Consider the following 21,319-nt stretch of genomic DNA (forward strand, 5'->3'; position numbering starts at 1 on the left):
TTTCAACTTTTATCATTGCAGCAATATTTGCCTTTTCATTGTCCCTGAGCTGTGGTTTTGCTCAGACTTGTGATCACAGGCTCTGTAGACAGTTGCAACCAATTCTGATTTGCATGCTCTGAAACCATGTATCATACAGTAACCGTGCAGTAGCATGGTACTTCCTTGTCATCGCCCCACCAAGATTCCCTTTAGGGGTCCTACAGTTCTGCTCCTTGACAGTACAGCCTGGTGCTCAGGTGTCTGGAGTGGGATGCTGAACTCTGATGTGGGTCAGTGCAGCTTTTATGGTGACCAGGGCTGAGATGTTGAAGCAACTTCACATTGATCTCCAGGGCAGGTTCTTGCTGATATTGTGAACTCTCCCTCCATTTCAGCCTTGGTCTGAAAGCTTTTTGTTGATCAATCACGGCTTCGTTTCCAATTGTCTTGCTGGGACAACAACAAATCTCATTGGTTTAGAATGAAGGATTTTGCATGGTTTGTTGAATTGGAAGTTCTTGCTTCATTCATTCCTGGATATCTAATATTACCAGTGCTCTTGCATGTTAATGTAGTGACCCTTACAAAATCTAAGGACCCATCATATTCAGATGGTGAACCAGTTAGTAAAGTTTAAGTACAGATAAGGCAGGTAGTCTGGGGACAGAACTCCAGGAAGTCACTGGGATTGTGATGTGAATCCTGTTTATCCTGCTTCGGTTAGAAAAGTGAAATTAAATTCTACACTTTTTCCTCAGGAGGTTGAAACCTATTTTTACGAAGGACTGGAGAAATGGAGAGAACTGAATTGCACAGAACACTTTGGTATGGCTTACTTTACTCACACCCTTCTGTTACCAACATTTACGTTGCTAAGTTTGTGAGGAAACTGCTGCTTGCTTTGGATCAGTTGGTGAGAAGATTCACTTCCTGTCCTACACTGTCTCTAGCTTTTTTTTAAGCTGATCCAGATGGGATGAATGTTTGATTGCTGAGGGAAGTGAGAGAGGAACTTGCAGAAGCCCTGGGTAAAATCTCCCAAACATCTGTTGATTCAGGGCTGGTGCTATGTGCATGTACCTGTATTGGAGAGTTTTCCCCAGGGGTTGGTACTAGGACCCCTGCTTTTGTTTCCATAAGTGATGTGGATTTGAATATTCAGAGCACAGTTTGAAAAATGACACAAGACAGAGGCATAGTGAACTGTGAGGAGGATAGTAAGAGTTCAAGGAAAGACATACAGCTTGTGGAATGGCCAAGTGGGTGTCAGGTGAAATTTAATGTTTAGAAATGTCGTGTCACAGTTTAGTTTGAAGAATGAGAAGAGGGGATCTGAACTAGCAGGCACAGTTCTATGATGTACACCTTTGTTCAACTCAAGGTGTAGTGATAAACCCAGTAACTACAGACTAGTCAGTTCAATCTCCATGGTGGGATAAGTTGTAGTAGACATTGGCCCAAAAGGTTTGGTCCAGGGCAATTTGGCAAATTCAATCCAGAGTTGGCTTGGTAATAGAAAGCAGAGGGTGGTGGCTGATAGTGGTCTTGCGATTGGAACCCTGTGGCCAGTGGTATACCACAGGGATTAGTTCTGGGACCCTAGCTATTTATTGTACATTAATGATTAGACTGAATGTAGGTGGTGACTATGTTGGAAAGAATGATGCAAAGCAATACAAGCTAGAGAGCAGAATTCTAAAAGGGTACATAAACTGGAATATCTAGGGCTATGGAAGTACAGGACAAGTTGAGCAAGTGGTTAATGAAGTATACAAGATCCTACGATGTGTCAATGAAGGCGTAGAGTACAAGAACAAGGAAGTTGTGATGCATCTTTGTAAAACACTGCTTCAGTTACGACTGGAGAATTATGTCCAGTTCTGGGTGCTACACTTTAGGGAGGCTTCAGAGGGTACAGAAGAGGTTATCTAATTTTAAGGTGATTGGAGGAAGGTATAAGGGGGATTAGTGTTAGTGTTCCCCCACCCACGAGTGGTGGGTGCATGGAACACACTGCCAGCAGAGGTGGTGGAGGCAGATATGTTAGGAACATTTAAGAGACTCTTAGATAGACACATGAATGATAGAGAAATGGGGGGGCTATGAGAGAGGGAAGGGTTAAATAGATCTTGGATCAGGATAAAACATCAGCACAACATAGTGGGCCAGAGGGCCTGTACTGTAGTATTCTAGGATTCCAGGGATGAGAGACTTCATTGATAGAGATGGACTGGAGAAGTCAGGGTTGTTCCTGAAGCAGGAGCTGGTGAGGAGATAGTTAAAGCTATGAAGAGTGTGGAAAGAGACAGAAAATGCTGGAGACACTCAGCAGGAGGGGCAGCATCTGTGGAGAGAGAAAGATAAACCATTCAGGGTAAAGAACCCAACCCAATCACCATTAGGGTTTCTCTCGCCACAGACTGCCTGACCAGCTGAGTGTTTCTAGCATTTTGTTCTTTTATTTCAGATTGAGTTCAATTACAGTAAAAGCCCACAATCAGGCTCCCTTGAGACTTTGATCCTGGACTGGCAGATGAGGCTATTTGTATGTTATTCCTATTAATACCCAAACTCTTATTCCACATTTTTCATGTTATGTAGTAATGTAATAGATTTTCCAGTGAACTCAGTAAGTTTTTAAAGGGAGCAGAAAATATACAAACGTTCCAGACCCTTGCTCCAGCCACAAACATCCATACATTCCTGACCCCTGGTGTTCTGGACCCCCAACCCCAGCCAGAAATCTACCCATCATCCTGACCCCTGGTGTTCCAGCTACACACCCAGTTTGCACTCTGGTTCACACTCTGAACTGACGATTGAGCTACATGCCAAGCCATCAGAATCAGGGTTTTACCATACTGTGGTCAGAGAGAAATTGTTCCAATTTGCATCGGGGCCAAGAGCTAGGGATGATAGAATGAAGTTCATTGAAAAAAACCAGAAGTGACATGAAGAGATCATTCTACTCAGTAAATGGGGGAGCCTAGAGTGCACAGCCAGGGTGGATGTGAAGGCAGAACCCCCCCATCACTACTGCAGTCCTCTTCGCCCCCCCCTTCCCTTCTGTGCTACAGAATCAGACTGATAGACCTGGCCACTATGGCTTTCCTCTGGTAGGTCATCTCCCCCCCCCCCCCCCCCCAACAATATCCAAAGCAATGTTATTGAGGGGAACAGCCACAGGGATACCCTGTACTGACTCCCTCTCCCGCCAGCAGAGTGGCGACACTTGTGGGCTGCCCCCAGCACATTCTCAGTAATGCAAAAAGATGCATTTCACTGTGTGCTTCAATGTACCTGTGACTAATGAATAAACATCTTACCTGCATCCTAGGTGTGACTGCCTCCCTATAACTCCTGTCTGTCATCTCTTCAGTCACCTGAATGACTGAGAGTTCATCCCTAACACAGTCTGTTAGGGGCTGCAGCTAGATGCACTTCCTCACAGGTGTAGTCATCAGGGACACTGGAGGGCTCCCTGATTTCCCACATCCTACAAGAGGAGCACACCACTGCCCTACCTGCCATTCCCACTACTCTAACTGTGCAATAAGAAAGAGACCTTACCTGAACCTCTCAGCCTCTTCTCACCATAGCCTCCTGAACCAGAGCCTCAGCACTTCTCTCATGGCACCACCTCTCAGCACAGCCACACCCAAAACCTTACCTGTGCCTTCTTACTGCAGCCTTTTTCCCTGACTTACTGCATCTCTTCATACCAAAGCCTCAGCTTCCCCCCACTGCCACAATGGTTGCTCTGTTGACCCTAACTTCTTTTTATTGGCTGCTGCTAATTAGCCTGTCAATTATTAACTAACAATTTGCAAATGTGCCTCTTTTAAGGTCCTGTTCTGTGAACTTAACCAACAAGTCCTGTCTCCTACCTCCTTTATACTCTCGAGCTTCTTGCTCCTAAGTCTTGTCTCCTGTTCAGTGAAATGACACTGAAGGAAAATGTACCCATAATCTTATTGAATAGCAGAGCAGGTGGGTGGGGGGGCAGGCTGGCCTACAATTTCTTATGTTAAGTTCTGTTACTTATAAGTTGGTGGTCAGTTACTCTGGAGAGAGAATCAGTTAATTTTTCAGATTGACGACTTCTCGTCAATTTTGTTCAGAGTTTTGATGATAGGTCAGTGACCTAAAATTTTAACTTGGGTTCTGTCTCCCCAGAAGCTGCCCTACCTGTTGAGTATTTCAGGCATGTGCTGTTATTTCAAATTTTGTGTTGTTTCTGATGTATTTGTTCTTGTGACCAATTAACCTCTTTAGATATGTTGATTGAGGGAAAAAATTTCAGGCAAGTTAAATGCTCTTCTTTTTTTTAAACAGTTAAATTTCATAAAGAAGTTTCAGGAAGATCCCAGTCTTTTAATCAGCTGGTCTACCATCAAAATGCAGTGGTTGAAAGCTTGAAGAGCCATCTTCAAATCAAGAACAGCATGGCCTATCAACCCTTACTTGAGTAAGGCTCTCAGTGTACAGGATTAGCTCGTTTTTCCCAGTACAATCACTCAGACTCTTCTTTGAAACACCCTATATTTAACAAGTTATATACATCTCCATCTATCACCTCCCAGTCCCTGTCACTAACTTCACCCTTCCCTCCCTCACCTGACTCCACCTGCCCATCAACCACCCCCCCCCCCCCCCCACCCTCACCTGGATCCACCTATCGCTTGCTCGTTCCAGCCTCACCCCTTCCCCTCACTTATTTACACTGGCTATCTCCTCTCTCATTCCTGAAAGGGTCTGGAGCCAGAAAATCGACCTTTCCCTCTGCCTCCACAGATGCTACCTGACCCGCAGATTTCCTCTTGCAGCTTGTGTTTTGCTCCAGATTCCAGCATCTGCAGTGTCTTGTGTGTTTTTTTTGCATTATGTTGGTTGCTATTGTATGATAATCGCAATTTGTATCTGTATTACAGCCTGGTGGTGCAGCTGGCCAGAGACCTACAGACTGATTTCTATCCTCACTTCAGAGACTTCTTTGTGATAATCACATCTCTGCTAAACACCCAGGACACAGACGTGCTAGAATGGGCTTTCACCTGCCTCTCCTATCTGTACAAGTACCTCTGGAGGCTCATGGTGAAAGATATAACAAACATCTACAGGTATTTCTTCTAACTGTATTTTGTCGTCCAGCTATTACTTTTGTTCAGCTCAAACCTTGACTAGGGCAGTTTTTCTACATTTTTATTTTTGCAATTTATGTTTTATGTGTTATAAGAATATAAGGTTTGCTCTGAAAGATTCAGTGTGCTTTTTACCAACATCTTTTGTTTTAATAGTGGATGAAAATAAATATTTTCCTACTCTAAGAAATTCTTCTTGTGTCTTTAAGGAGAGTAGTGTGAGAATTTCTCTCACAGACACAGGCAACACTAAGCTTTTGGGTCAAGGAAATGTAAATATAAGCTTCATTGTAAATCTCACCCAGCTACAAAATCTTACTGCACAACTTTGCCCATTCTGTGTTGGCCCTCCCACTTTTCCTATATCCTCCTCGCTTTGGTACTCTGTTCCTCTTTTAATAAAGTCAGTGATTCAATATTTCCTCTTTTGGATGCACATTTATCAACTTGTCCTTGTACTTTCTGGCCTCTGCCCTTGTCCCCACTTTAGATTTATACCTGAAACTCCTGGACATGCTCAGCAAATCAGGCAGTGGGGATGGAGGTGCATTTCATGTAGATACACATCAAGGATGAAAGAGACAAAATTTCAATCTGATGCAAGATCTTCAATCTGGAATATTAACCCATTCTCCACAGGTGCTACCTGACCTGCTGAATATTTCCAGTATTTTTTAATTTCAACTTCTAACATCAATGGTGATTTTGCTTTTATTAATTTTGTACTGTTTAATTTGCCTTGCTTCTCCTATTCCATCTTAGTGTGCATCACCATATTTATTTGCATTAAATTGCTCTCCTCCTCAATATACTTCACTTTATTATTTCCTATTAATGTATCTGACAATCTAATTTATATTCAATAATAGAGGCAGTTGCTTTTCTGGACCAGGAAGTTTAAAAATGTCCAGTGCCAGCAGTTTTGAGAATGAAAATCCTTTGCAGGCAATGTCTTGTTATAATTTTCTCAGTGTGCGGTGTCACTGGCAAGGCCAGCATTTATTCCCCGTCCCTTATTGTTCTTGAGAGGTCAGTAGTTAGTCGCTGCCTTGAATGGCCACTTCAGGGGGCATTTACCTGGTGGATCTGATGTCACATGTCAGCCAGACAGGGTAAGGGTGGTAGATTTCCTTTCCTGGATGAGATTAGTGAACAAGGCAGGTTTTAACAACAGTCTGGTAGTTTTCTGGTCCCTGTTACCAAGATGAACTTTTTAACTGATTTGAACGTATCTGTGACTCTCTTGTCTCTGGATTGCAAGTCCAATAACACAACCACTGTGCTGCTGATCCCCCTTTAAAGTGCTTTTAAAATGTCGTCACTGTGGTAATGTAGGATATGCAGCAAGTTGCAGGCTTCCACAAACAGTAACCCTATGCTTCTATAACAGGAATCCAGGTTGTCAGCTGTGGGGCGTCGTGTAAGGGAAAAGTGTTTATGATGCAGTGAAGAGCAGGAGTTCTCAGGCAACTGCGTGCTCTAAAACACAATGTCGGACTCTTGCTACAAAATTGTCAGTTCACCATTGCTTTTTTTTCTCCAGTTTGTATAGTTCGCTGTTGTGCCACAGTAAGGAACACATCAGACGTTTCGCAGCTGAAAGCTTTGCTTTCTTAATGAGGAAGGTGAGTTTATCTCCCGCGCTCCTCTCTCCTCTCCCCCGCGCTCCTCTCCTCCCTCGCGCTCCTCTCTCATGTTCTCTCTTCCTCCCTCCCCCTCCCTTTGTAATTGCAAATTGTCGTAACTTAGTTTGAGACTGTACTGAAGAGAGAGTTGTTACGGACTCAGTGAAAGTCCCTTTAAGATAGAGAGTGTGTGTGTATGTGTGTGTGGGGCGTGCTTACGTCAATAGAAGATAAAGGACGTAATGACGTTGTTGAAGAAGTCAGAAGAAGAAGAAAGAGAGAGAGAGAAGGGAGAGAGACACCAGCCTGCTTGTTTTCTCTATCGATGGATGAGAAACAATAACTGTGTTTGCCACTGAAATCCATGTATGGAAGTTGGAAGTAATCCGGTGGAGTTCACTTTGTTGCTGACCTGTAGAAGGAAACAGGTATTTGTGTGTGGACGACCACGGTTCGGATGCTTTTCGGGGTGAGGAAGTCACTACCGAGTAAACACTGAAGTGTCGTTTGGGTTCCATTGTGGAACATTTGGATTTCGTATGTACTCTCTCTATGTTTTTCTACATCTACATCTTATCTTCAGACAACGGTGGTTGTTGAAGAAGCCCTTGCTCATGTTTCACCTTATGGCTTGCGGAACTGAACTTTAAGAACCATTCCGGAACTGGGAGTTTTGGACTTTGTCACACACACACACACGACGAGTTTAGTTTTGGGGTTAACGTTCGAGGTTTAACATTCTTGAATTCTAACATACTAACATTTTTTTTTAACTTTTATTTTACGTATTATCATAAGTAGTGATTAATAAAATAGTTTTTAACACTGAATCATGCTCAGTGTGTTTCTTTTGTTGCTGGTTTGTGACAAAATTGGGGGCTCGTCCGGGATAGTTCCCAAGGTTAACGAGATTCGTCCGGGATAGTTCCCAAGGTTAACGAGTGTCGTCTGGGATTGTACCCCAGATTGACGAGATTTGTTCGAGATTCAATCCAAAGATTTTTGAGGGAGGTCTGATAAATTCTTTTTAATTGGCTTGTGTGTGTGGAAACCAGCAGCAATGGATATTAAGGCATTTTTGGAGTCACCAACCCAGAAGGGATTGGAGGTGGCGAAAAAGGATGATCTGATAAAGATTGCTACAAGGCTAAACCTTACGGAAGTAAAGCAGTCTATGAGAAAGGCAGATATTCAGAGACTGATAGCTGGCCATTATGTGGAAAAGAAGGTGTTTGAGAAGGAAGTGTTAAAACAGTTTCCTGGCAGTGAAATAGCAATTTCTGAGGCACAGGTGCAGCTGGCAAAGATAGAGGCTGAACGAGAGCAAAATAAATTAGAAGCTGAACGAGAGCAAAAGAGATTAGAGGCTGAACGAGAACAAAATAAATTAGAAGCTGAACGAGAGCAAAAGAGATTAGAGGCCGAACGAGAGCAAACCCAGTTAAAGATAGAGGCCGAGCGAGAGAAATTAGAGGCCGAACAAAAGAAATTAGAGGCCGAACAAAAGATAACTCAGATGAAGATAGAGGCTGATCTAGCAATGAAGCAGATGGAATTGAAGAGGATGGAGCTGGATAGTGAGGAGAAGGAGAAACAGAGGCAGCATGAGTTACAAATGAAGCGTAGGAGTTCGGAATCTGATTCTGATGATGATTTTTCAGCCAGCTGGGAGGTTCGATTAGTCCCTCCGTTTGAAGAAGATCAGGTTGATCAGTATTTCCAACATTTTGAAAAGGTTGCTGTGAGTTCAAACTGGCCAAGGAAAGGATGGGCTCTTATGGTACAGAGTGTGATTAAAGGTAAAGCTCAAAAAGCTTATTCTGCTTTGTCTGTTGAGGATGCAGCTGATTATACCAAGGAAAAACAAGCTATATTGAAGGCCTATGAATTGGTCCCTGAGGCTTATAGACAAAAATTCAGAGACTTGAGGAAATCTGCAGATCAGACTTATATGGAATTTGCCAATGGAAAGAGAATATGTTTTGAACGATGGTGCCTGGCTAAAAATGTAGATGGGGATTACGATAAATTGACAGAATTGATACTGGTGGAAGACTTTAAAAGATGTGTTCCAGCTGAATTAACAACATATTTAAATGAAAAGGCAGTGGAAACTTTACAAGAAACTGCTAGGTTGGCAGATGATTATGCTTTAACCCATAAATCCAAATGGGGACAACCTAAAACCTTTCAAAAGAGTTACAAAGACAATCCAGGTAAACCAGAGATTAAATTAGGAGGTAATCAAAAAGGAAAAGATGAAAAGAAGCCAGGGCTGGAGAAACCTGTTGAGCGTACTTGTTATTACTGTAGGAAACCTGGCCACGTGATATCTAATTGTGCCCTTTTGAAGAAAAAGAAGGAAGCTGGGCCCAATGCTTGCTTTCAGGCAATTAAAAATCAAAAAGGTTTAGGAGATGCTGTTAAAGATCAGTCCTTGCAAGAGGGAAAAGCGGAAAAGTTGGAGGAGGTGAGAAAAGAATTCCGTTCGTATGTATCAGAGGGTTTTGTTTCACTGAATGATGAGTCACCCCAGGTGCCAGTGAAAATTCTTAGAGATACTGGGGCTAGTCAATCTCTCTTGCTGGACAGTGTTTTAAATTTTGGTGAAGAAAGTGACACTGGTGAAGTAAATCTAGTACGAGGCGTTACAGGTGAGACCATGTCTGTCCCTTTTCACAGGGTGATTTTAAAGTCAAAGTTCGTAGAAGGACCAGTCGAGATAGGGATAAGACCTAGTTTGCCAGTGGAAGGAGTTTCTTTGTTATTGGGAAATGACCTTGCAAATGGAGAAAGTGATCCTGTGGTACGGTTAACAACCAAACCAAGGATTGATGAGTCTGAGGATGATTCAGATGTTTACCCATCATGTGCGGTGACTCGAGCTAGAGCTAGAGAATTAGCCAAGACAGACAGTCCGGTGCAGTCTGATGTGGTTCCTTGTGACAGTCCTAAACAGGAAGAAAATTTTGATGCCTTATCTGAGACTTTTCTGTCTTCACTGGAGGATCAACATCCTTATAGTGAGCCTGAATTTAAAGATTTGTCTTTGTCAAGGAAGGATTTTATGGTGGAACAGACAAAGGACCCTGAATTGACAGAATTGAAAGAAAAAGCTCTCTCATGTGAGGAGATTGAAAAAGTGCCAACTGGATACTATGTCAAAAATGGAGTGTTAAGGAGGAAATGGAGACCTCCCCATGTCCAAAAATTTAAAACTCGGTTGGAGAGAGTCTGCCAGCTAGCGAGAGAGAATCTGAAAACAAGCCAGATAAGAATGAAGACATATTTTGATAGACGTGCTCAGCCTAGGACATTCGCAGTGGGGCAAAAGGTGTTGGTATTTTTCCCTAGCCAAAATAATCCCTTGCAAGCTCGTTTTTCTGGACCCTATGTTATTGAATCTCGAGTGACTGATCTAACATATATAATCAAAACACCAGATAGACGCAAGAAAACACAACTCTGTCATGTAAACATGCTAAAACCTTATTATGAGAGGGATTCAGTTGTGGCCTTGGTGGATGGTGAAAAGGTTGTTTCTAGAATGCCTGATGTTGATGTTGAGGAAGGCCAATTTAGACCAAATATTGTTCCATCGAAACTGAAAAACCAAAATATCATGGAGAACCTTGAAACGAAGTTGGACCATTTACAAGTTTCACAAAGACAACAGATGAGAGAATTAATTTTAAAATTTAAAAATCTGTTCCCAGATGTTCCAAACAGAACATCGATAATTACCCATGATGTTGATGTTGGGGATGCAAAACCAATCAAACAACACCCATATCGAATGAATGTAGAGAAAAGTAAACTTGTTGATCAGGAAATAAAATACATGTTGGAAAATGATATTATTAGACATTCTACTTCAAATTGGAGTTCGCCCTGTGTTATTGTACCTAAACCTGATGGAACTGTTAGATTTTGCACAGATTACAGGAAAGTGAATGCTGTAACAAAGTCAGATGCTTACCCTATTCCTAGGGTGGATGATTGCATAGACAGAGTGGGAAAGGCAAAATTTCTTACAAAGATTGACCTATTAAAAGGGTACTGGTGTGTTCCATTAACAGATAGAGGAAAGGAGATTTCAGCCTTTGTAACCCCTTCTGGATTGTATGAATACAATGTTTTGCCATTTGGAATGAAAAATGCTCCAGCAACATTTCAAAGAATGATTAATTCAGTGATTCATGGGTTAAAACATACAGATGCCTACATTGACGACTTAGTGACTGGGAATGATACTTGGGAAGATCACATCTCTGCGTTAGAAAGGTTGTTTGAAAGACTTTCCAAGGCTAACCTTACAGTTAACTTGGCTAAAAGTGAATTTGGCCATGCCACTGTAACGTATCTTGGTTATGTTGTAGGTCAAGGCAAGCAAGCTCCTGTTCAGGCAAAAGTTCAAGCAATATCTGAGTTCCCTATTCCCACAGGTACGAGGACTGTTAGAAGATTTTTGGGAATGGTTGGATATTATCGAAAATTTTGTAAAAATTTTGCTGATATTGCTCTTCCCCTAACTAATCTTCAGAAGAAGGGAGTAAAGTTTGTTTGGACAGATTCTTGTCAAGAAGCATTTGAGAAGCTGAAAGCCATTTTATGCTACCATCCTGTGCTCAGAACACCTGACTTTGAAAAGCCATTTTCATTAGCAGTAGATGCCAGTGATGAAGCTGCAGGAGCTGTGTTGTTGCAGAAGGGTGACCTTGATGATATTGACCATCCTGTAGCTTACTTTTCAAAGAAATTTAATGAGCATCAAAAGAATTATTCCACCATAGAGAAAGAATTACTGTCGCTTATTTTAGCCTTGCAACATTTCAGTGTATATGTTTGCACCGCTCAGAAACCATTGACTGTATATACAGATCATAACCCATTGGTGTTTCTGAGCCGAGTCAAAAACAAGAACAGAAGGCTGTTAAACTGGAGTTTAATTTTGCAAGAGTTTGATCTCATGGTAACTCACATTAAAGGCCAAGATAATGTGATTGCTGATTGTCTTTCCCGATGTTAAATGGGAAACATGTATCTATACTAATCTGATAGTCTGTAGTTGTGTAGCATGATAATTATTAACATTACTAACTGTATGCGCGGTTAAATTTTTCTTGGGAAAAATTTTTTTTAGGTGGGAGGTGTTACGGACTCAGTGAAAGTCCCTTTAAGATAGAGAGTGTGTGTGTATGTGTGTGTGGGGCGTGCTTACGTCAATAGAAGATAAAGGACGTAATGACGTTGTTGAAGAAGTCAGAAGAAGAAGAAAGAGAGAGAGAAGGGAGAGAGACACCAGCCTGCTTGTTTTCTCTATCGATGGATGAGAAACAATAACTGTGTTTGCCACTGAAATCCATGTATGGAAGTTGGAAGTAATCCGGTGGAGTTCACTTTGTTGCTGACCTGTAGAAGGAAACAGGTATTTGTGTGTGGACGACCACGGTTCGGATGCTTTTCGGGGTGAGGAAGTCACTACCGAGTAAACACTGAAGTGTCGTTTGGGTTCCATTGTGGAACATTTGGATTTCGTATGTACTCTCTCTATGTTTTTCTACATCTACATCTTATCTTCAGACAACGGTGGTTGTTGAAGAAGCCCTTGCTCATGTTTCACCTTATGGCTTGCGGAACTGAACTTTAAGAACCATTCAGGAACTGGGAGTTTTGGACTTTGTCACACACACACACGACGAGTTTAGTTTTGGGGTTAACGTTCGAGGTTTAACATTCTTGAATTCTAACATACTAACATTTTTTTTTAACTTTTATTTTACGTATTATCATAAGTAGTGATTAATAAAATAGTTTTTAACACTGAATCATGCTCAGTGTGTTTCTTTTGTTGCTGGTTTGTGACAGAGTTCAATAGGAATTTTTTGAAACATTTATCTTCCAAATGTGAAATGCTGTTCTGTATATTGGCAGGTTCCAGACCACAGTGCTCTTTTCAACCTTGTGTTTGCTGACCTCAAGGAGCACAGAACGAAGACTGGGGGAGTGGGACAGCTGCTGTTCGAAATGTGCAAAGGTGTCCAGAATACCTTCCACTCATGTGCAGCCAGGGTAATGTTTTAATTAGTTTGGATGACAATGTTCTTGTATTTCTCATTTTCTTATAAGATAGGAGGTTGTTCAGCATGTCAAATCGATTCCCATCCCATTCCCTTGTAACCTATGGTCCCTCACCGACTTGCCAACTCCCCTTTGATTCTCCGGTTGTCCACCTACACTGGGGATAATTTAGAGCGGCTGATTAAGCTACCAAGCTGTGGGTGCTTGGGATGTGAGAGGAAACTGGAACCCCTGGGGGGAAACCCACTGGGTAACGGAGAGAACGTGCAAACTTCATACACACAGCACCCAAGGTCAGGATCGAACCTAGGTCACTGGAGCTGTGTAACAGCACTAGCTGCTGCGCACTATGCCACCCATAAAGCCTTTATTTATCTTAATTCTTGGGTATTGAGACGATGAGCAAATCGGTAGAACGCATCATTAAGCATTGTGGTCCGACTGCCCTTGAGGTCCTTGTGAGAATGAAGTCACATAGAATCACACCAGATAGAGCTAACAGGTTTTCTTTCATAAGGAACACCAGTCAACCCAATGCTAACCGGAATTTGCTTATAGGTAAGTGTATCAAATGGATACATACTTGCCTGAACTATTGAATGGTATAATTGAGAATGAAGATCAATAAAATGCAGATGTTGTAAATAAAAACAGAAAATGCTGGAGATACTCAGCAGGTCAGGCAGCATCTGTAGGAAGAGAAACAGAGTTCACGCTTTGGGTCCAGGTCCTTCTGTTTTGACAAAGACCTGCAGTAATGACGAACCAGAGCTGTTAACTCTGTTTCTCTCTCCACAGATGTTACCTGACCTGCCAAGTGTTTCCAGAGTTTTCTGTTTTTATTACATTAATGTTGAAAATAAGTTGGCTTGTGCATGTTGCCCCCACTCCCCACTTCTTAATGATGTCTCCCAATTTTATGGAGCTTTTACCCCTCCTTGGAGCTACTTCAAGGTTGGTGTGCATGCCTCCCTCTCTGTCTCTCTCTCAATGGGTTAGAGAAATTACTGCTTATTAGAATATCATTGGAGAAAATAATGGAAAATGTCGTGAAAGATTTGTGCGGTGTGGAATCTGGTCAAATGACTGAAACGCTCCTTTGTAGAGTAATCCAGGAGTGGCTGAGAGCACTGAATGCAGCGAAGGCTTTCAGGTGAGACAACATCCCAGCTGTAGTACAGAAGACCTGTGCTCCAGAACTAGCTAGTCCTCTGGCCAAGCTGTTCCAGTTAAGTTACAAAACTGGTATTTACCTGACAACATGGAAAATTGTCCATAAATATACTATACACCGGGAGCAGGACCAATCCAGTATCCAATTGCCACCCAATAAGTCAACTCTTAATCACCAGCAAAATTGTGGAAGGTGTCATTGACAGTTTTTTGGGTGTCACGAGCTCACCAATAACCCGATGCCCTGTTTAAATTTCACCAGGGCAGCTCATCACAGCCTTGGTCCAAACAATAAAGCTGTGGAACACAAAAGTGAGGTGAGATTGACCGTTTCTTTTATCAAGGCAGCATTTGACTGAATGTGACATCAAGGAGCCCTGGTAAAACTGGGCAATGCACAATCAGCAATTGAAGTTGTATCCTGCACAAAGGAACATAGTTGTAGTTGAAAAACATGATGCTGGAGGATAATGTTAGGCAGGTGCAGGCAAGGTGGGGAGAGCAATATCTTACCTGCATCTACCTATCACCACTTTGTCCCCACCCCACCAACCCTCTTTTGTCCACCTATAACTGCTCTGCTTTTCCCTCCTATATATTGAGCTTCCCCTTTTCCTATCTTCAGTCCTGCAGAAGGGTCCTGACCCGAAACGTTGACCGCCTGCTTTTTTCCACGGATGCTGCCTGGCCTGCTGAGTTCCCCCAGCAGCGTAGTGTTTTTCTTCTAGTTTCCAGCATCTGCAGTCCTTTGTTTCTCCAGTATAAATGGTTGTAGTTGTTGGAGGCAGTCACCCAGCTTCAGGCTGTCACTTCAGCAGCTTCTCGGGGTAGTGTACTGAGTCCACTCACCTTCAGCTGCTTCATCGTCACTTTCCTCTCATCATAAGGTCAGATGTTTACCGATGAGCACTGCCCAATTTCATGCACCACTCCTCAGCAGATGAAGGAGGTTGTACCTGCCTGCAGCAAAACCTAGAAAATGTTCTAGCTCGATGAAAACAGAAAATGCTGGAAATTCTCAGCGGGTCAGGCTGCATCTGTGGGAGGAGAAACATAACATTTCAGGTCAAAGTCTCTTTATTGTTTAACTGAAAGCAGCGGGGATGGGGATCCATGCAGAAGGACAGAGGGAAACAAGGCAGAGACTGGAGCAAAAGTTAGAAAAGAGAAAAGTAAGAGTGGAGTACAGAACAGTCAAACGCAAAGGACACAAGTTACTAGATCGTAAAAGGACAATGAGTGTAAGGGCACTTTATCTGAATGCCCATAGTATTCGAAACAAGGTCAGTGAACTTGTGGCACAAGTCCTTACAAAGGGGTGTGCTTTAGTGGCCATTACAGAAATGTGGTTGCAGAGTGGAGATGAGTGGGAATTAAATATCCAAGGGTATCAGGTAATACGGAAGGACAGGCAGGAAGGTAAGGGAGGTGGGGTAGCGCTCTTAATTAAGAATGAGATCAGGGTGATAGAGATGATACAAGATCTAAGGACCAGAATGTTGAGTCCATCTGGGTAGAGATTGGGAATAGTAAAGGGAAAAAATCACTGGTGGGTGTGGTCTCTAGGCCACTGAATAACATTACAGTGGCACAGGAAATAAACCAAGAAATATCTGATGCATGTAAGAATGGAACGGCAGTTGTCATGGGGAACTTTAACTTCCACGTAGATTGGGCGAATCAAGTTGGTTGAGACAGTTGTGAGGAGGACTTCAATAGAATGCTGTGTTTTCTATGTTAGAATAGTGACTATACTGCAAAAAAAAAACCCTGATTGGTTGTAAAGCATTTGGGATGTCACTTTAAAGATTTTCTTTTTAAGGATTTAGTTTTGTTTCTTTTAACCGGTTGTTTGTTGCTGAATCTCTGATTTGTGGATGTTTCCTATACTGCAGGTTCTCCCCATTATCTTACAAAAGCTGGGGCCCGTCACAGAGCCCAGCGTTGTGCTCCCATGGGATGCAGTTCAGGAAGCAGTTGGCCACATGGCCAAGTCCTGCGCCACCCACGTCCACAAGGAACACTTTGACATCCTCTGGAACTGTTTACAAGTAAGTTGTGATGAAAGATACTGCCCGATCTGGGTATTTCCACCATCTACGATATTTTGCTTGTGTTATGAATGCTCTTCCTGTGTACCAGGCAAGCAGCTTTTGGATTAAGAATGATCCAGTTGAGGTCGTAAAGTGATCAAAGGATTTGATAGAAAGGAGGGAGCTTTTTCTCTAGCCGGGAATTTCCTTTCTGTGTTCTTAGATGTTTACTCAGCTGCTAATTTTTTTCAAGACCCTGTTGATGTTAAAAGCTGTGGAGTTTCCCCACTTTGGCTTCGCCCCCAAGATTGTAAATCGGTAAAGTGGTGCTGATTTTTTTTTCTCTTATTTTGTGGGTGTGGCTACTGAGGAGGGAGTGCAGTTATTCCAACTTCTGTTGTTAGTGTCCCATTACACAAGTGTGGGTTCAAGGCCAGGGATTGGAACAGAAGTGCCTAGCCCACTCCAGTGCAGGACTGTGAGGGTGCTGCAGTGTCAGTGTGGTGTAAGCCAAGGTCTCCATGCTCTCAGCTGGGTGTGAGGGATACTATTGCAGAGCACGGGCTCCCTACCAACATCATCAAAACTCTTATCAGGTTACCATTTGGGTGTTGTTTGGAAGATCTTGCTCTGTGCTAAACATGCAACAGGGTCTCTACAGCGGTAAATAAGCTATAAAGCATTTTAGGATATACTGAGGTTATGAAAGTTCAGTTGTAAATTTATTCTTTCTTGACTGGCTTTTTTTAAGTTCTTAAGACTAATATAAGAACTTGCTCTGTAACGCACAAGTGCATTGACCACAGACAAAAACAATTTATCAATTATTTTAATAGTTACATTGTTTTTCTTTATTACATTATCTTAATTTATATTAATGTAGTCAGGCAGACAAGTGAAAATAACCCTTGATGTTCTTTGTGTTTTGAAAGAATTAGATGATTTAAGGTTGCATCTTGCAAGGTTGGTTAGGGCACGGGAATGAACGATAAGTCACGCTGTGCATTGGCTCAGTGCAGGATTATTTTCTGTAATCAAAGACTGAGCGGTGAGCATTTTGTGACATTGACAGGGGAGTATCCTGGGCCTGCAAGACAGAGTCAACCCTGAGGACCGACAACAAGTCTCCGATCAAGTCCACCGCCTGCTGCAGATATACCTTGTGCTGCTGGAACATAAACATGGCTCAAAGGTTACCCGTCCCAGTGAAGTCTGTGAGGTGAGGCCTGTAGTCAGAGAATGGCAGCTCAGCTGGCCGTGTATTGATGACCATCTGATCCAACGCTTGCCCCCAGCCTTTTCCCCATTGATAACTCCCAATGTACATGTCCCATTGCCCTTCAACAGCCACAGTGCAGGCTGCACCCACCAGCCGTTCAGATGCATTCTGGATGTGAGCAAACATCTGCAAATAAATAATCTCTCTTCCGTCCAGTTTATTTTAAACCTCTGAGCTCCAGTTCCAGTTCTGTAATCACAAAAGCAGTTTCCTAATGCCATAGATAGAGACCATTCAGCCCATTGAACCTATGCTGGCTCTCAGAGCAGTCCTATTGACCCCATTTACCCCAGGTACTTCACTGTCCCCTATTCTCTCTTATTCCCACTAACTCCCCTCTAATTCTCCTACACCAGGGGTAATTTACAGTAACCAATTAATTTTCCAATTTGTGTGTCTTTGGGATGTGGATGAAACTGGTTCACCCACAGTCACAGGGAGAACGTGCAAACTCCACAGAGCCAGCACCTGAGAGCGGAATCGTTCTCAGTTTTCTGGAGCTGTGAGGCAGCATCACTGTCTACTGTGCCACTGTGCTGCCCACAGTGGTTCCTTCAGAACCTCTCAGAAGTTTCAAGGCCTTTCCTACTCCCTGAACCTGAAGTAGTCCTGGCTTTCCGTCTTCATCTGGCGAGCTTGCTGACCCACGGGAGGGAGTTGAAGATGATTCCTCACCACAGAATGAAACCACCTTACATACTATTCACACTCACCTTATACACACCCCTTCTGAATTCGTCCTTTAGACCCTGATCCAGCTGTTGCAGAACTCACAGATGGACATCCTGTGCTGCAGGACTTTACTGAAGGTCGTCTCCACTTTGCTAATGGCTCGGAACATTTCTCTCCCGAATCTGCTGATTGAAGAAACTGCTAGAAAGGTATTTGCTGCTTGTTTCTACTTGACGCTAGATGCTCCAGTGTACTCTGAGTGGGATTGGTTCTAAGATCAGGGACTGGCGACGTTGCCCTTTGAGCTATTCAGCCAGTTACTAACACACGTTGTTGTACTGGCTTTGTTTCCTTATGTGCCTCTCATATTTGCTTTTAAATATATGTATCCTTGGCAAAGCCAGTGTTTGTTGCCCAGCGCTAATTGCCTTGAGAGGAGGGGGTGAGACATCTTGAACCACTGCGGTCCCTCTGGTGAAGGTGTTCCTCCAGTGCTGTGGGGAAGAAGCTCCCACGATAAGACCCAGTGACAATGAAGGAATGGGGTTGTATTTCCCCAGTCAGGATGGTGTATGTCTGGGAGGGGAGCCTGTGGTTGCGGTGGTCCCTGCACCTGTGGCTCTTGCCCTGCTGGGTAGGGGAGACGGTGTTTGGGAGGTGCTGATCAGCCTGGCTGATTGAACTGCCATGTTTCTGCTGCTGCTCACTACCATTAGAGGAGATCCTGTCAGCCATTGCTGCCTGACACTCGTCATCTTTCATAAAGAGTTGCAGAACAGCACAGCATACAAGGACGCTATTCGGCCCATTGTATTGATGACAGCTCTTTGATATACCTAACTCAACCCCTTTCCCTGTAACTTTGTAATGTTTTCTCCTTTAAGCACATTGAGATCCAATCAAAGATTCTTGGTCAATCTGCTTCCACCCTTGTTTCGAGCAGTGCGTCCACATCACAATTACTCGCTATGTAAATATCTTTGCTTCACCTTCCCTCTGCTTTTGCTCATCGCCTTCAGTCAGCGTCTGCTGTTTACTCGCCCTCCTGCAGCTGGATAATTTCTTATTCTAACAGAGTTGGTCCTTCTTGGCTTTGAGAACCTCCTTCAAATTTCCTCTTCACCTGTTCTGCTTAATGGACCCATGTTTCCCCTATCTGTCTTTGTAACTACCCGGATGCATCACAGCCTGGTACGGCAACTGCTCTGCCCGCGACTGCAAGAAACTGCAGAGAGTTGTGGACACAGCTCGGCACATCATGGAAACCAGCCTCCCCTCCATGGACTCCATCTACACTTTTCGCTGCCTCAGTAAAGCAGCCCAGCCACCCCAGATATTCTCTCTTCTCCCCCCCTCCCATTAGGCAGAAGATACAAAAGCCTGAAAGCACATACCAGCAGGCTAAAGGACAGCTTCTATCCCACTGTTATAAAACTATTGAATGGTGCCCTAGTAAGATAAGATGGACTTGACCTCGTTAGGACCCTGCACCTTATTGTCTGCCTGCACTGCGTCTTTGTAACGGTAACACTTTATTCTGCATTCTGTTATTTTTTTTCCCTTGTACTACCTCAGTCCACTGTTGTAATGAAATGATCTGTATGGACGATATGCAAGACAAATTTTTCACTGTACCTCAGTACATGTGACAATAATAAACCAATTTACCAATTTCACCGAAGTCCCTCATCCCTGGGACTGTTATAGTAAATCCCCTCTACAACCCCTCCAAGACCTTGACATCATTTCTAATGTATAGTTCCTAGAATTGGACACATTTTGCTGATCCACCGAATTGCTGCTTGTCGTCCTCAGAACCCCTCAACTGTGCATCTTGTTCTGATCCTGTAGGTTCTGCGCTGGCCACTGTTCCCCTAGCACTCACCTCCTTGGGTTGCGAATGTTGAGTATACAGATTCCCACTGGTGTTAAATCCTGACAGTAAACCTTTACCTGAGAACAGTGATCTTCACTCATCTCATAACTTATTATAATTTGAATTCTGTGTTCATTTTCTGCTGCAGGTTTTCAGCAGTGGGTTTGAGAGATCCTTGATTCTGGAGTTCTCCAAGGAGATGTTTGACATGAGCGAGTTTGAACAGGTAAACTTTTGCTGCAAGGAGTTTTCACATTTCACTTAAGTCAAGGTCGAGTTTATTGTCACGTGCACAAGTACATGTGTGCACAGGTGCGATGAAAAACTTACTTGCAGGATCATCACAGGCACGTAACATAGAAGCAGCATTCACAGGAAAAACATAAATTAAACGTAAATTATACACAATTTTTACAAGAAAGAACACAATTAGAACAAAAAAAGTCCACCTTAGTGCAAAGTGGTCATAGTGTTGATAAACTGTACTGATTAGGGTTGTGCAGGTTGGTTCAAGAACTAAATGGTTGAAGGGAAGTAGCTGTTCTTGAACCTGACGATGTGGGACTTCAGGCTTCTGTACCTCCTGCCCGATGGTAGCTGCGAGAAGATGGCATGGCCCGGATGGTGGGGATCCTTGATGTTGCCTTCCTGAGACAGCACCTCCTGTAGATACTTACAAGAATTGGATGAGTTTCCTGGCTCGAGGTCAGGTGTCAATGTCGTAATCTTATACGTATCAGGATTGTATTTTTCATTCCTTCAAGATGTATGTGTATCATGGGCTAGGCTGGGGTTTACTGCCTGTGATCTGAGGGGAAGGTAAGTGTTGCTCACATTGATTTGATTTGGGTCTGCAGTCACATTGGTCTAGACTGTGGGGATGAAGTTACTTCCCTTGGAACATCAGTGAGCTAGGTGGGTTTTGCGAAATCAGTAGTTTCCTCTCACCATGATTGGTGCTAGTTTTTTAATCTCTCAGATTTATTTAGCTTCAGTGGAATTCCAGCTTGCTTTCCTCGATTCTGGCCCAGGCCATTGTGTTGCTGGTCCAGTAATGTAGTGACTTCCTGCACTCAGTAAGATGCTCTGTGTGTCTACACCTGTGTACACTCTGTGTCTACACCTGTGTGTTACACGCCAACACCTGTGTAACGGAATCTCTGAGGAATAAACAGCTGTAAAATTTAGACCCTTATTGATGCAACAAAATAAATTACATGGTAAACTATTTAAGAAGCACTTTGAACCCCCAACACTTGCAAATTCCTAGCAGGCTTCAATGAATTAACTGTTTGCAGCTTAAAAGATTTCCCAGCACTTACTGCAAAGTTATTCGACAGAAATGTTCCCTGTCGTTGCCACTGGCCCCAGGTTCAACAGAGGTTTACAGTACAATAAGAGACTATTCAGTCCATCTTGTTTCTGCTAGATCTTCACTCCTATCAACCCCAAGTGAA

General features: G+C 43.1%; 1 protein-coding gene across 4 annotated transcripts in view; it reads left to right on the forward strand.

The window, feature by feature from the left end:
- utp20 (UTP20 small subunit processome component) overlaps positions 1-21,319 on the forward strand; it is a 124,980-nt gene that overhangs the window by 7,046 nt on the left and 96,615 nt on the right. For 2 of the 4 annotated variants that reach the window (XM_052030063.1, XM_052030064.1), the window contains exons 3-11: positions 741-807; positions 4,318-4,450; positions 4,914-5,102; positions 6,667-6,748; positions 12,683-12,820; positions 15,898-16,053; positions 17,108-17,254; positions 18,061-18,195; positions 20,011-20,088. In XM_052030063.1, the coding sequence (XP_051886023.1) occupies positions 741-807; positions 4,318-4,450; positions 4,914-5,102; positions 6,667-6,748; positions 12,683-12,820; positions 15,898-16,053; positions 17,108-17,254; positions 18,061-18,195; positions 20,011-20,088 (1,125 nt within the window). Of the gene's footprint in view, positions 1-740; positions 808-4,317; positions 4,451-4,913; positions 5,103-6,666; positions 6,749-11,889; positions 12,451-12,682; positions 12,821-15,897; positions 16,054-17,107; positions 17,255-18,060; positions 18,196-20,010; positions 20,089-21,319 lie in introns of those variants that run through there. The other 2 variants (XM_052030066.1, XM_052030065.1) reach the window with 2 other exon arrangements.

This window comes from Pristis pectinata, chromosome 15 (assembly GCF_009764475.1).
Source record: "Pristis pectinata isolate sPriPec2 chromosome 15, sPriPec2.1.pri, whole genome shotgun sequence".
In the NCBI taxonomy this organism is placed as follows: domain Eukaryota; kingdom Metazoa; phylum Chordata; class Chondrichthyes; order Rhinopristiformes; family Pristidae; genus Pristis; species Pristis pectinata.